This window comes from Arabidopsis thaliana, chromosome 3, assembly GCF_000001735.4.
Source record: "Arabidopsis thaliana chromosome 3, partial sequence".
NCBI lineage: Eukaryota > Viridiplantae > Streptophyta > Magnoliopsida > Brassicales > Brassicaceae > Arabidopsis > Arabidopsis thaliana.
In genome coordinates this window covers 17,226,010-17,240,804 of record NC_003074.8, presented here as the reverse complement: position 1 = coordinate 17,240,804, position 14,795 = coordinate 17,226,010, and the positions used below count along the sequence as shown (strand labels likewise).

The 14,795-nt window shown below is 38.3% G+C and overlaps 4 protein-coding genes across 4 annotated transcripts; 3 read left to right on the top strand and 1 right to left on the bottom strand.

Moving 5' to 3' along the window:
- Window positions 1–181: 181 nt before the first annotated feature.
- On the top strand, window positions 182–2,574 carry AT3G46810 (Cysteine/Histidine-rich C1 domain family protein). Its single transcript, NM_114548.4, has one exon. The coding sequence runs from the start codon at window positions 273–275 to the stop codon at window positions 2,331–2,333; it is 2,061 nt and encodes a 686-aa protein (NP_190265.1). The 5' UTR covers window positions 182–272; the 3' UTR covers window positions 2,334–2,574.
- A 1,562-nt stretch (window positions 2,575–4,136) lies between these two features.
- Window positions 4,137–6,311, top strand: AT3G46800 (Cysteine/Histidine-rich C1 domain family protein; the record flags this gene model as incomplete). Its single annotated transcript, NM_114547.2, has 1 exon — window positions 4,137–6,311. Exon 1 carries the CDS (start codon window positions 4,263–4,265, stop codon window positions 6,309–6,311), a length of 2,049 nt encoding a protein of 682 aa, NP_190264.1. The 5' UTR covers window positions 4,137–4,262.
- A 448-nt stretch (window positions 6,312–6,759) lies between these two features.
- Window positions 6,760–9,124, top strand: CRR2 (Tetratricopeptide repeat (TPR)-like superfamily protein). The gene has a single exon (NM_114546.4). The coding sequence runs from the start codon at window positions 6,857–6,859 to the stop codon at window positions 8,828–8,830; it is 1,974 nt and encodes a 657-aa protein (NP_190263.1). The 5' UTR covers window positions 6,760–6,856; the 3' UTR covers window positions 8,831–9,124.
- A 451-nt stretch (window positions 9,125–9,575) lies between these two features.
- Window positions 9,576–12,163, bottom strand: PTAC16 (plastid transcriptionally active 16). The gene is made up of 5 exons (NM_114545.3): window positions 11,623–12,163; window positions 10,878–11,345; window positions 10,683–10,751; window positions 10,473–10,531; window positions 9,576–10,303 (listed from the first exon to the last, which is right to left on the bottom strand). Exons 1-5 carry the CDS (start codon window positions 12,037–12,039, stop codon window positions 9,784–9,786), a joined length of 1,533 nt encoding a protein of 510 aa, NP_566886.2. The 5' UTR covers window positions 12,040–12,163; the 3' UTR covers window positions 9,576–9,783.
- Window positions 12,164–14,795: the final 2,632 nt, after the last annotated feature.

The following is a 14,795-nucleotide window of genomic DNA, read 5'->3' as shown; positions in this document are numbered from 1 at the left end:
TTAACAAAGTATTAATTAGTATTGTTAATGAATTAAACTCGGAAAGTATCGATTGACATGGTGAGACATAGCTGTCTCTCAGTTGACATCGGCAAAAGAATATTTTTCAAGTGGCCTAGTGATAATTTAAAATATATGGATATATCTATAAACTATTTTACTTAGATCATCAATGTAAATTGTGAAAGGAAAACAAATTCATTTTTCTTGATAATAACATTGAGATCACTAGAGAAGAGAGATTGAGGTTTGATTAATTTAGTGAATTCAGCATGGAAAAAGTGGTGCTACGGGTTCATGACCATCCTTTGTTACCCTTTGAACGCTTTTATTTTGGCCGTTGTTCCGGGTGCTCACGTGAAGGCTACTTTTATGGAGGCTACCGTTGCAATGAGTTGGCGTGTTTTGCGGTGTTCCATAAGGAGTGCGCTGAGTCCAAACCCGAGATCAGCCACCATGCCCATCCCAAGCATCTGCTTAAGCTTGGCAATAGACGTCAACGTTGTCATTTGTGTGAACGGCCGGTGGGAATTGGTTATTTTTGTTCGATATGTGACTTTGGTATGCATTTGGTTTGTGCGAAGTCCCCACCACTCTCACTTCAGCCACAACTCTCTAGTATTGAGAATTACAAGGTGCATGAACATCCTCTTAAACCTTTCAAAACAGCATGGCTTGCAGAAACTGGCAATTGCAAAGGGTGTAACTACATTATCGGCAATGGAGATAGCGCTCCTTTTTATGAATGTCGTCGGTGTAAACTTTACATTCATGTGACTTGCCTTGAGCTCTTTTTCACCACAGATGCACGCCACAACTCTCATCTCAAACACCCTCTCAAATATCTCAAAAATGGACCCCCGAGCTACGCCGACCATAAATGCCTTCTTTGCGGAAGAGAGTTTGAAGATCAACAAGGCCAAAAATATGAGCTTTATCACTGTGATGTTTGTAACTTCAGCATATGCATTTCTTGTCAGGGAAACCCACCACCACTAGTTGTTGTTACTCCGAAGACCCACGAGCATCAACTTCACCTCATTCCAAGACTTCTTGATTTTACTTGCAATGCTTGTGGGACACAAGGTGACCGAAGCCCTTATTTTTGTCTTCAATGCAATTTCATGATTCATCGAGGTTGTATCGACTTACCCCGCATCATAAACATCAACCGCCATGATCATCGCATCTCTTACATTTGTCATCTCGGACAAGGGAATTTGAAATGCGGAGTTTGCCGCAAAACAGTGGATGGGTTCTACGGGGCTTATTCCTGCTCGAAATGTTCTAGTTACGTTGTTCATTCATTATGTGCAACTAGAAAAGATGTATGGGACATGGTAGAACTAGAAGGAACACCGGAAGAAGAAGAAATTGCGCCATTCGAGGTGGTTGATGAGAACACAATAAAGCACATGAGTCATGATCATGATTTAATATTCAACAATGATGGTATAAATCTCCATGAAAGCAAGCTTTGTGAAGCATGCGTCTCCCAGATCAATACTGATCCGTTCTATAGTTGTGAGCTATGCGGTTTTATTTTACATCAAACATGTGCTAATATGCCTAGGAAGAAAAGGCATGTTTTGTGCAACATACCCTTCTCTCTACAAACAGACGATAGCAAGGATTCTTCACGCCTAAGAAGAAAATGTAGTCTTTGTCTCCAACATTTCACTGGATTTGCGTATAATCTGCATATTGCGTATAACTCGCGTACCGAAGTTATGGATATACGATGTGGTTCGATATTTGAACCATTTGTTCATGAAAGGCATCCACATCCTTTATACTACAAGTTCTTCACCTTTTCGGCGGTTGCGAAGTGCGACATCTGTCACATAACAAGAAGGCATTTGTTATGTTGTGAAGAGTGTGACTTTAGGTTGGATTTCAGGTGCGCAACTTTACCAAAAAAAGTAATGAAGCAAAGGTACGATGACCATCCACTTTTCTTGTCTTATGGTGAAAATAATGTGGATGGTGAATACTGGTGTGACGTATGTGAAAAAAGGGTAGATGCAAAGACATGGTTCTATACATGTGATGCTTGTGGGGTCACTTTACATGTTTCTTGCGTTGTGGGTGACTTCTCCTATCATATGCCAGGACCATTATCAACCGTAGTTAGCGAATACAAAATGGTACCGCCCGCGGTAGTAAGCTTATACAAAGTGGTGCCAAACACTTCGATTTGTAGACCACTTTGCTCCAGGTGTCACACTAGATGCAAACTCCCTTGCATTCTTGAAACCTCCGAGGATGGTGTTAATGTTTACTTTTGTTCTAATGATTGTCATAAAAATCCTTGGGAGTCGTCGTATTATTAGTAGCGCACTTGGTTTATTTATTTCTTTCTATTTTCTTATTTACTTTTCAAAGAGTATTTTACTTTACGTTTATTATTAATAATGATAGGTTTTGTTTGTGAAACCTATCTAAACAATTGAGAGCGTTGAAGGATTTTATCGGGTTAGGCCAAGGGATAGTTCTCTTGGGAGAGTTTTTCTCTTGTTATATTATCGTTTTGTTTATCTACTATCATAATAAAAGTTTTGGTTTTGAATTGCATTCTATCTTGTACAGTTATCATCTTTCTTTTACCCAAAATTTGCTTTGCTTTCTTTTCATTCTCTACATTTTCACATGTCGATATATGAATCCCCTAGTGTTATATGTACAATTTATACATATATGTATCCGACATGCACTAAAGGGTACTTCCATTCATGGATTCTTATCTAAGAACACTAACACTTAAAACATAGTGTTCTTTACTAGTAGATGTTGATTGTATATGGAGAAAGCACCGAATATATGCTCTGGTTTCTCCGCTGTTTCACCTCTGGTAGCCCAATATTTAAAATTATAAAAATGGCATCTATGTTTTGATTTCCCGAGTGAAGAAATTTTTTAGGTGTTCTTCAGGATGCAAGCTTCCTTATATTCTTCAAATACAGGAAACTTTTGTTGTAATAAGTGTTGTGGGAACACTCACAACTATTGTGGTCATAATTTGTTCTCAATAGTTGTAGTGTATGATGATAGTAATGTTGTGGGAACACTTAATGTACAGTTTCTATCGTTGTTTTTCTCTTTTGCCAACCTCCGTGAATAAAAGAATGTTTTACATAAATTATAGTTTTTTTAAATACTTGCATTTAATTTGATCAAATCAGTATAGTGCTTTTTATATAATTAACTAGTGATCAAACTAATTTATTCAACAATTTTAGTTATACTGTCTTCCAAAAGCAGTGATAAATTTAATCTTATGGTACTTTCTTTTTTTGTTGCTATCGGAGGTTTCTTGCTTAACAAGCAAGTAGCGTTCTTCTCTTAAACTATTTCCCCTACGTAAGCCGCCAAACATGTACCGCCAAAGCAGCTTCATCATAACAATAGATTCATGGTTTTTCCGTTTTCAAGGAGTTTGCTCTAGGCTCTAGCAAATTGTATTAATATTCTACAATTTAATAAAAGGCAAAATAACACATTCGTCACAAACATAGGATCCGCACAAGTGGAAGTTAATATAATTAAGATTAGAGTTGTAATTGGGCAGACTATAAGTCTATAACGTACTATTAGGATCCAGTGATTTAATAACAGTATTATTGTGTATTTTTAATGAATTAAAATCGGCAGAATTAGCTGTCTCTAGTGGGATCTGCAACCACGGAAACAGCAGAGAAACTAGTGGCATCGACAAGTAAAACCCCGTTGCTCTTGTGTTGCTTGTATCTCAAGAAAGCACAGTTCTTCGCTATTTCGCCTCCGGGAACCCAATACTCACACCAAAACCTATATATGTGCAAGATGACGATCGTTTTGTTCTCCCGGATTAAATTGGTAGCCAACTAGCTAGCTCGTACGTTGAAAATAAAAGTCATGAAAGGGCCAAAAAAAATCTTATCACTAATCTTGGATCTACTCAAGTGGATGATTGATTATACATAATAACATAAACTATAAAGTAGTTGTATGGAATTTCTATAATTCTATGAGTACGATCAAAATATTTAATAACACAGATAACTATTATAGAGACGACTTTTATTTGGAGTATTAAAAATGAATAATTCCCGGAAAGTATGGATGTATGTCTATAAATTATTTTCTTCGATCGAGTTGAGAGATTGAATCGTTACAGCAATTAAAAATCTCATTCCATTTAAGAAAAAAAAGAAAAAAAAAAAAAAAAGTCACCTTTTCCTTCAAATCACAAGAGATTAGGTTGATTTGGATATCATTCCGCGATGGAAAAGGTAGAGTTACCAGTTCACGAGCATCCTTTGTTCATCTTTGATCGGATTTGTATGGACACTTGTAAAGGATGCAGTGTTTTTGGTTATTTTTACGGTGGCTATGTTTGCAATGAGGTAGGTTGTGATACCCTCTTCCATAAGGAGTGCGTCGAGTCGGTACCAGAGATCAAACACCCTTCCCATCCTCAACATCCTCTCAAGCTCAACCTGAAATGTGGACGGTTTTGTTGTAGTTTGTGTATAAGTGGATTGCAAGTTGGTTATCATTGTTCAATATGCGACTTCAATGTGCATTTGGTTTGTGCAAGAAGACCTCCATCCTCAACTTCATCCTCATCCTCATCTTCGCCGCTACCTACTAGTGTTGATAATTCCAAAGTGCATCAGCATCCACTTCTACTCTCTAAGAACGTGGAGACGTTCTTACTAAAGGAAGGGCGCAATTGCAACATGTGCAACACGAATATCAAAATCAATGAAAAACAACTTTGTGAATGTCGTCTGTGCAATATCCTTTTCCATTTGGATTGTGTCGGGCTCATTCCAAACGTATACCAAACTTCTCATCCGAAACACCCTCTCAAGTTTCTCCAATACGGAGCACCAGAGTATGCTCACGAGAAATGCCTTCTTTGCAAGAAGAAGTTCAAAAAGTTATCTAACAACTATGATCGAGTTTACCACTGCGATGTTTGTAATGTCACCATTTGCAAGGATTACTGTATGGCGAAACCACCGCCAGTTTCTGTTGTGAGTCCTACGACCCATGAGCATCAACTCCACCTTGTTCCAAGACTAGTCAATTTTACTTGCAACGCTTGTGGGACGGCTGGTGATCGAAGTCCTTATTTTTGTCTTCAATGCAATTTCATGATCCATCGAGCTTGTATTGATTTACCCCGCGTGATAAATATCAATCGTCATAATCATCGCATCTCTTACACTAGTCTTCTTGGACACGGGAATTGGACATGTGGAGTTTGTCGTAAGAAAGTAGATGGGTTTTATGGGGCTTATTCTTGCTCGAAATGTCCTAGCTATGCTGTTCATGCAAGATGCGCGACGAGAAAGGATGTATGGTACAAAGTTGAACTAGAAGGAACACCGGAAGAGGAGGAAATTGCGCCATTCGAGGTGGTCGATGAGAATCTGATCAAGCACTTCATCCATGGCCATAATTTAAGACTCAACAAGGATGGTAACCACGAAAGCAAATTTTGTGAAGCATGTGCCTCCAAAATCAATAACGATCCGTTTTATGGTTGTGAGCAATGCGACTTTATTCTACATGAAACATGTGCTAGTCTGCCTAGAAAGATAAGGCATGTATCCAACAATAAACCTTTAATTCTATCGACAGATACATATTTGAAAGATTCTCCACGCCAAAGAAGACATTGTTCTGCTTGTTTCCAGAATTTCAGCGGTTTTAGGTACGAAACTCAGTCTCGTAATTTGTTTGGTTCCGCTACTCTAGATGTTCGTTGTAGTTCGATATATGAACCATTTCTCCATGAAAGCCATCCACATCCTTTATACTTCAGTCTTGAGGGGGATACAAAATGTTCTGCATGTGACATCACATATAGCGCCAGGGATATGTTGTGTTGTGATGAGTGTGAATTTCGGTTGGACTTCCGCTGCGCTACTTTACCTAGAAAGGTAATGAATCAGAGGTACGACGATCATCCTCTCTACTTGTCTTACGGTGAAAATAAGGAAGATGGTCAACTTTGGTGTGAGGTATGTGAAACAAAAGTAGATCCAAAGGAATGGTTGTATACATGTAATCTATGTGGAATCATTTTGCACATATCGTGTGTCGTGGGAGACTTCTCATATCACGTACCAGGACACATTTCATCGAACAAAATCGCAAATGGAGTAGTGGTACCCAACACTTCTATTTGTAGACCCCATTGTTCTAGGTGTTCTTCAAGATGCAAGCTTCCTTATATACTTCAAATCAACGACTTTTACTTTTGTTCTAATAAGTGTTGTGGGAATACTCGCAACCCTAGGGGTCGTAATTACTACTAAACAATAGTAGTGTATCATGATACTAATAATGTACTGTTTCTATCGTTATTTTTCTTTTAAGCCAACCTCCATGAATGAAATTATGTTTTACATGAATTATATATTATATATGTTTTTAAAAATACTCTTGTATTTGATTTGATTGCATATAAATTATTTCCTCGTGAATCACCAAGGGATATAGAATCAAATAATTGTTAAATTAGCGTTACATTGGGTGATTGGAAATGGATCTCGCCAGAATACTGGTGGCCCGCAGGTGGCCGCCGTGGAAGAAAATTATTCCCGGCGCAAAAGATGCCTCGTAAACTTAGATCAGCCCAATTCAAAACTAACCAAATATGGGCCTAATTCAAGAAGGCCCATTTCTAACCACGTGATTGGCACGTGTAAACCAACCAACGGAAGTAGCAGAGAAAACTAGTGGCATCGGCAAGTAAAAAGCCCCTCTCTTTATTATCGTCGATCCAAAAAGCAGATTTGATAGAAAAGCCGCGAATTTTTATGTTTTTCTTTGGGAATTTTCCGGTAAACTCATCGGAAAAATGTTTCTGTCTCACCCTCCTCAAGTAATACAACCAACTTATCATACAGTTAACTTCTTACCTCGCTCTCCTCTGAAGCCACCGTCGTGTTCCGTTGCTTTAAACAATCCTTCAATTTCCTCCGGCGCCGGAGCTAAAATCTCTAATAATCAGCTAATTCAATCATTGTGCAAAGAGGGTAAACTTAAACAAGCGATTCGCGTCTTGTCTCAGGAATCTAGCCCAAGTCAACAGACTTACGAGCTTCTGATTCTCTGCTGCGGTCATCGGAGCTCTCTTTCTGATGCTCTACGTGTTCATCGACATATTCTGGATAATGGGTCTGATCAAGATCCTTTTTTGGCTACGAAGCTTATTGGTATGTACTCGGATTTGGGTTCTGTGGATTATGCACGGAAGGTGTTCGATAAAACGCGTAAGAGAACTATATATGTCTGGAACGCTTTGTTTCGAGCCCTTACGTTAGCAGGTCATGGAGAAGAAGTGTTGGGTTTGTATTGGAAGATGAATAGGATTGGAGTTGAGTCAGATAGGTTCACATACACTTATGTTCTCAAGGCTTGTGTTGCATCGGAATGCACGGTGAATCATCTGATGAAAGGGAAAGAGATTCATGCACATCTTACTCGACGAGGTTACAGTTCTCATGTTTACATTATGACTACGTTGGTGGACATGTATGCTAGATTTGGCTGTGTGGATTATGCCAGCTATGTGTTTGGGGGAATGCCGGTGAGGAACGTTGTTTCTTGGAGCGCTATGATCGCCTGCTATGCAAAGAACGGGAAAGCTTTTGAAGCTCTGAGGACTTTCCGTGAAATGATGAGAGAAACCAAAGATTCATCTCCGAATTCTGTGACTATGGTTAGTGTGCTTCAAGCTTGTGCTTCGCTTGCGGCTTTAGAGCAAGGGAAATTGATTCATGGGTACATACTCAGACGGGGGCTTGACTCCATATTGCCAGTGATCAGTGCTCTTGTGACGATGTATGGTAGATGCGGTAAGCTTGAAGTGGGACAAAGAGTATTTGATCGAATGCATGACCGGGATGTTGTGTCCTGGAATTCCTTGATATCAAGCTATGGCGTTCACGGGTATGGAAAAAAAGCAATTCAGATATTTGAAGAGATGCTCGCCAACGGGGCTTCCCCAACTCCCGTAACATTTGTCAGCGTTTTGGGAGCTTGCAGCCACGAGGGTCTTGTTGAAGAAGGAAAGAGACTGTTTGAAACAATGTGGAGAGACCATGGGATAAAACCACAAATCGAACATTATGCTTGTATGGTTGATCTGTTAGGTCGGGCGAATAGGTTAGACGAGGCAGCAAAGATGGTACAAGACATGAGGACTGAACCAGGGCCTAAGGTTTGGGGTTCCCTTCTTGGTTCTTGTAGAATTCACGGTAATGTTGAGCTTGCAGAGCGGGCGAGTAGAAGGCTCTTTGCGCTTGAACCAAAAAATGCAGGGAACTATGTGTTGTTGGCAGACATTTACGCGGAAGCTCAGATGTGGGATGAGGTTAAGAGAGTGAAGAAGCTTCTAGAACACAGGGGACTGCAGAAGCTGCCTGGTCGATGCTGGATGGAAGTGAGGAGGAAAATGTACTCGTTTGTCTCGGTTGATGAGTTTAACCCTCTTATGGAACAGATTCATGCTTTCTTGGTTAAGTTAGCCGAAGATATGAAGGAGAAAGGGTACATACCACAGACCAAAGGAGTTCTGTATGAGCTTGAAACAGAAGAAAAAGAGAGGATAGTGTTGGGACACAGTGAGAAACTTGCGTTGGCGTTTGGGCTGATAAATACATCGAAAGGAGAACCAATCAGAATCACGAAGAACTTGCGTTTGTGCGAGGACTGTCACTTGTTTACAAAGTTCATCTCGAAGTTTATGGAGAAAGAGATTCTAGTCAGAGATGTGAACCGGTTTCATCGATTCAAGAATGGAGTGTGTTCTTGTGGAGATTACTGGTAATGCATATGGGGACTTATACATTTGCTTGTGTGTATAATAAGCAAAGGAGAGATCTCGACTTGAGTTCTTGGACTTAGGTCAAAGAAATAACAAACAAGTTAGGCTTAGAAATTTCCTGTTATATATGCCAACGAAATCTGTTGGGTTCATTGTTACTATCATATTGTTCTTCAATAAACAAAAAAAAAGTATCTCACTTTCATTGTGCCCTCAAATTCGAAAAAGAAATTGTCTTCTTTTTTTTTGGAAAGAAAAAAAATGGAAACAAACGAATTGACATTAATTAGTTTAAACATGCAATATAAAAGAAAACACAAGAGTCTAAAAACACAAACACAAGAAAGAAAACACAAGAGTAGTCAGTTTCTGCACACGAACACAAGAAAGAGATATTAAAGATGCCAACGGCTGCGATCTTAATTCTGGCGTATTCTGCATTTGTTTGGGTTTTGATAAGCTATTGTAGCAGCCGGAACAATAATGTTTCGAAGAAGATTGCTACCAGACCAAGCGGCATAGGATTAGGAACTGGAACGATTTTCTTCATAATCTTAGCCCTAATGGCTATGATGTTCTTAAACAACAACGCTGGACGAATTCAACACGGTATCAATGAACAAGCTGATGGGATTTAGATTCTTGTAATCATCTTTTTCTTTCTCTTCATGCTTTATCTCAAAGGCGGTTTTTGATTTCTTTGTTTTAGTTTGGATTATGTATTTTAGGGATTAATAAAATATACATTCGGATGTGATCTTCTTCAAACTTGTATTAAGAATTTAATTGAGGTGAATCAAATTAAAAACTTGTGTTATATCAAGGGATTTAAAGAGAGAATGATGGTTTTTTATGTATAATTTTGTCATACGATTACAGAATTTTAACTTGAAACAGAAGGAAAGAGAAAAAAGGAAACTGTACGGAACTTCAAAAGGACATCGCATATGGCCTTTTCAATCATCGTCGATGTAGATGGTCTCTTGCTTAAACAATCCTCCGAACACTTTCCTCACCTCTTTCTCCGGCTTCTTCGGACGTTCTTCTTTCGGTTTGGATGCAAACGGAGATGATGGTCTCTGCTTCACCACTGCTTTCTTGGGTGGCAAGTTTCTCGCTTTTGCTTGTCCTCTGACCGTAGCAACCTGTACTTTAGGCGTCTCTGAAGCGTTCTGAATCGCAGTTGCGAACTGAGAGCCGAGTTTATTCCAGGAGAGACCTGAGCTGATATCTTTCGCCTTGTTAAATAAACCGTCCACTGTGACTCCCACGGCATCTGCTTTCTGCTGCGCATCCTCAGCTAAGCTTGCAGCTTCTGCTTCTTTCTCAGAGAGCTTTTGCATTTGCTTCTCAAACTCTTTCGCTGCTTCTGCTGCCTCTCGAGCTTTGTCAGCTGCAACTTTAGCTTCTTCCTCTGCTCTTTCCCTTGCGATCGCATCTGCGTACACTTTTCTCCTCCCATCTTCCGGGATTACACTATCATTAATTCATAGATAATGTTTCATTAAAAGAAGTTAACACAAACGTTTATCTAAGCTAGAAACACTCTATCGATCGAGAACGCGTTTAAATCCGAATTCGCTAGTTTTAAGATCATTATATTATTCCAATGACTTTTGAATCAATCAACAGAGGACTCATTTACCTGAAAAGCTCGTCCACTGGCCGCGATGGTGCTGATGGATCTGTAGAAACTTCCACCACCTGCAAAAGGACACACAAAACAAAGCCGATGCTTTTGAGTGAAAACACAGATATAATTTAATTCAACGGAGATAATTCTTGCCCTAGTGTCTGCGTTTGTATGATGAACAATCACAAACTTGACTGGTAAGTTACTTGTGCTATACGCTACCTTATTTTCTGCCACGGCCGTATTCGCAAAAATGTCTGCAACCAGCGACGCAATCTTCAACTTCGGAACCTGGTCACAAACAGAACATCAAAACAAGTTAATAAAACCATTAATCAAAACCAATTTATAACCAAATGATTTCGTTTCAATGTAATGTATGATAATAATCCCTTTTTATCGCATACATTACATTACTTTGTAGGCCTCGGACGAACTACTGCCACTGCCGCTGTTACTCCCTTCAGCTGAAACGACGACGTTATAAGCTTTCTCCGGAGAGAAATCCTCCGTCAAACTCGTCTTTATGAGTGTGTAGGCCACGTCGGTTTGAGCTACTTTCTCGATGAGGTCAGAGATAGTCAATGGCTGAGATTTTGCGAAAAGATTGCCGAAAAACGAAGTAATCCCGTCGAGCACGTTGTATGTGGACCCGCTGATGGTGCCGTCGTAGACTATCGCCACGTGGCTTACGCCGGCTAGCTCAGCTGCTTGGACCACGAGCAATGCGTCTGAGGTCGAAACTTGGGCGTCCGGACCATTCTCTGTTGCCCCGACCGTAACAACAACTTTGGTTGCGTTTCCAATCGCTTTTGCTATTGATTCAGCGTCTTGGAAGGGGGATTGAACTGCGTTTAGCCTCTTGACTTCATCATTTGATAAAATCTGTTGAAAAGCTGATCGTCAAACCATAAATCAAAGCTCTAAACGCCACCAAATTCGTAATCACACGTTAATGTGAATTATTACGAGTGACACACTGACATACAGTACTTACATAACATTACATGCGAAGTTAAAGCAATTATTAATACCAAACCGAGTTTGCGTATCGCTAAATCTTAAATCCAAAGTGCGATTGCGACCAAATATCAAGATCAACATTATCGCGTTTAGAAAATTGACAGATTATGAATTAAAGGACTTAAAAACAAAACCGGACCTTGTAAGTAGCCGCGACACGAGCTAGGTCCTGGGCAGCTCCAAGGTCAGGAACACCGGCTCGAACACTGAATCCTCGTTGTAAGAGCGTTTGAGCTATGCGTATACCAGCTTGTCCCGTAGCACCAGCCACAAAAATAGTACCAGGATCTTTCTTTCTGTTATTACCAAACACTAAACCGGTAGAAGGATTCGTCACAACCGGTATCAGTGACTTCATGTCCGGTAACTTACCGAAATCAAACTGGAACGGGTTCTTCCCTTTTTGTTTCCCCTCCGAGTCATCATCACCCTTCGTTTTCCCGAGTTGAAACGCCGTTTGCTTAGCCCACACGGTTAACCTCGGTTTTCTCCGGTTAAACCTGACACCCTGCGGTGGCGCGGTGGTTAACGGGAATGAAGTTGAACTTGAAGCCATTAAGAGGAGGTCGACGAGCTTAGACGTTTTGCTTGTACCTCAAGTAAACAATGTGGATGCCATACATTGAAGATGAGACACCATGGCGAGTGCAAAAAAGACTTTCGTTGTTTGTGTTTTTTACGGATGATGCTTTTGTTATCCAGAACAGATTCATAGCCAATAATAGAATGCCACGTCATTAACATATCTTGATGTGGCTTGGTCTGAACTTTTCGCCACAGAATCTTGATCCTGCGGGCCCAGATATTAAAATACTTTCAGCTTTGCTACAATATTTTCACGTAATATCATTTGTATCCAAAATGAAATTAAAGTTAAATCAGAATTTGATATCGGTTTTGAGGGATCAGTTAAATCAGAGAACAGCGATCAAGTTAATAGAGAAAATCATCGAATTTGAGACTGTTTATATTTATTATATTTTTCTATACAAATAAATATTCCTAAGCAATTGTGTTTTGCTAATGAACTTTTCAACTGAATGAAGAAACTGACATTTCCAATTCGAACAGGAACCGGAAGACACGCGCTGATTAATCTAAATCGGAAATCTGAAGAAACGGTTTAATAAAAACTGGGACATTCAGTTAGAGAAATCTATTGTATTGGTTTTTTCTCCTCGTCTTCCTCTAAAAACCTTCTTTTATCGGTTTTTGCACTAACCAGACTCAGATGCTGCAATTTGCAGTGGTTTTGTATCATCGTAGCAAAAACAAGCCGGAGAGAATCTCAGAAAATTCAATAGATTTTTATTCGGTTAGTAGTTATTTGCAATAATAATGTAAAATATGTATGTGTCTCGTTAAAAAATTTGATGTGATTGACCGTCATGCATAAAAAGAAAAAACACTTAAAATTAAAAGTTGACACTTATATAATCTTAGATATACGTATTAATTAAAATATAAATGATCTAAAATGTGCTGTTTTTCAATATTAATTTGAATACAATATTTTCAAAATATCAAAACTACTCTTATATTTTTGCAACGTCCTAGCAGATTTTCTGTAGATGATATAAATTTCAAGTTCGGTATATAAAATAGATTCACAACGTAATAAATCCTAATATAAACCCATCAATAGTGGGCCAAATATCATCAACGAAAGTTAAAATGATTCCAAAAATTAACTATCACCAAATCTTGTGATCCTTAAATGATTAGATGAATAAGAAATCTAATGTTTGGTTCATGGTATAGATTTTTTCTTTAAAAACTCACCATGTAAACCCTTATTTATAAATATGATCATCAATAGTCAAGTTTGACTTTCATATGATGAATTGTTATGAAATCAGATTAAAGTATTTTGCAAATGAATAATATATGTATGTATTAACTTTTAATGAATTAATATCATAATTGGATTATATACTATAAATATATTACATTATGTGATTTTTGTCAAAAATTATTCACAAGTTTGTGTATAGTTGTAAGATAACTGGAAAATTTTAACTGCCCTAATCTAAAATTTAAAGAAATAATTGATGTGTCACTATTTTAGGTTATGAGTGGATGATGTGTTTTAGCTCTAAGACTGTTCATCTTTCCATAATTTTCTCAACTTCATCTCTGATATACCTCGATTTTCACTGCTTTTAGCTATGATCTAGGTATAGTTTTTAGAGTTCTTTTGTTATTTGTAGAGTCTTTTCTAGTCTTTTTCAAGTCTTTACATGTTTGGGATGCATTTGGAGATTATGGAGCATTCTTGAACAAAACATACAACTTAGGCTGTAGAAGCAATCCTGAGACGAAAATTGACGTAGGTGTCAATCGACACAACCCCTGGTGTCGAGCGACACTAATACTTGACGGCAATTCAATTGCGCAATTTATTGAAGTTTTGAAGATTATAAAATTCGGCCTAGAACGTTTCCTTATTTTCAAGAAGGCCCGTCACGTTTTAGGAACTTATATATTGAATTTTATGGTCATTGTTTAGACCTAACTCTTATTATCTCTTTTATTCTTGGGAGCAAAACCCGGTAGAGACTCCCTTTAGAGAAGATTCTTCTAAACTCTTTTCTCTTCTTAATTTCATCATTGATTTCTTATTCAATCATGTTTTGTTCTTCTATGATCATGCTTGAGTAGTTCTTTGTTGGGTTTAGGGATTCTCATTTAGGATTTGGATGAACTAGTAGATCGATAACCCTGTTAGGATAATATATTTAGAATTTTTCATCTTTGATTGTTCTTAATGTTAGTTTTAGAGTAACTAACTAGAACTTGATTTTAGGATAATAGGTATACGCACCATATGTATCTATTACTGAAACTATCTTAGATGAGCCTACTATTTAGATGCGTGCTAGCGTCGATTACTTAGGTGAATTTATCAAACCTGATTATAATGCTTGCTTAACTCTAGGGATTTACAAGAGAGTTGGGATCAATACTATTAAGCATAGTGAGTTTCGCGGAACACCACCGCTTATTGTATATTAGTGATTTGAGTTCTAGAATGGTTCGTTAATAATCCTAGTTTACTGCTAGATCTATTATTATGATATTTCCTGAGAATTTTCCTAAACCCAACGTTTTAATCATTTGAATCTACAACCAATCTCATTTATTGTTTTCTTGTCTTTTACATTTATAATATTTTCTGTTTAGCTTTATTCAAAACTATTAATCTATTGTGTGATCCGAGAACTTTATGGAATTCTATCCCTAAGTGCTACAACAACCTCTTTATTTGAGAGAGTAGTCATTAGGGTAATTTGATCATATCAATCTCCATTA

What these genes read in the sequence shown, in the direction of transcription:
- AT3G46810 (NM_114548.4), top strand. Translation starts at nt 273, where the DNA reads ATGGAAAAAGTGGTGCTACGGGTTCATGACCATCCTTTGTTACCCTTT.
- CRR2 (NM_114546.4), top strand. Translation starts at nt 6,857, where the DNA reads ATGTTTCTGTCTCACCCTCCTCAAGTAATACAACCAACTTATCATACA.
- PTAC16 (NM_114545.3), bottom strand. Translation starts at nt 12,039, where the DNA reads ATGGCTTCAAGTTCAACTTCATTCCCGTTAACCACCGCGCCACCGCAG. An exon ending in GTTCGTCCGAGGCCTACAAA is followed by an intron (nt 10,752 to 10,877) that starts GTAATGTAATGT and finishes GTTTGTGACCAG; the next exon opens with GTTCCGAAGTTGAAGATTGC. An exon ending in CGGCCGTGGCAGAAAATAAG is followed by an intron (nt 10,532 to 10,682) that starts GTAGCGTATAGC and finishes GTCCTTTTGCAG; the next exon opens with GTGGTGGAAGTTTCTACAGA.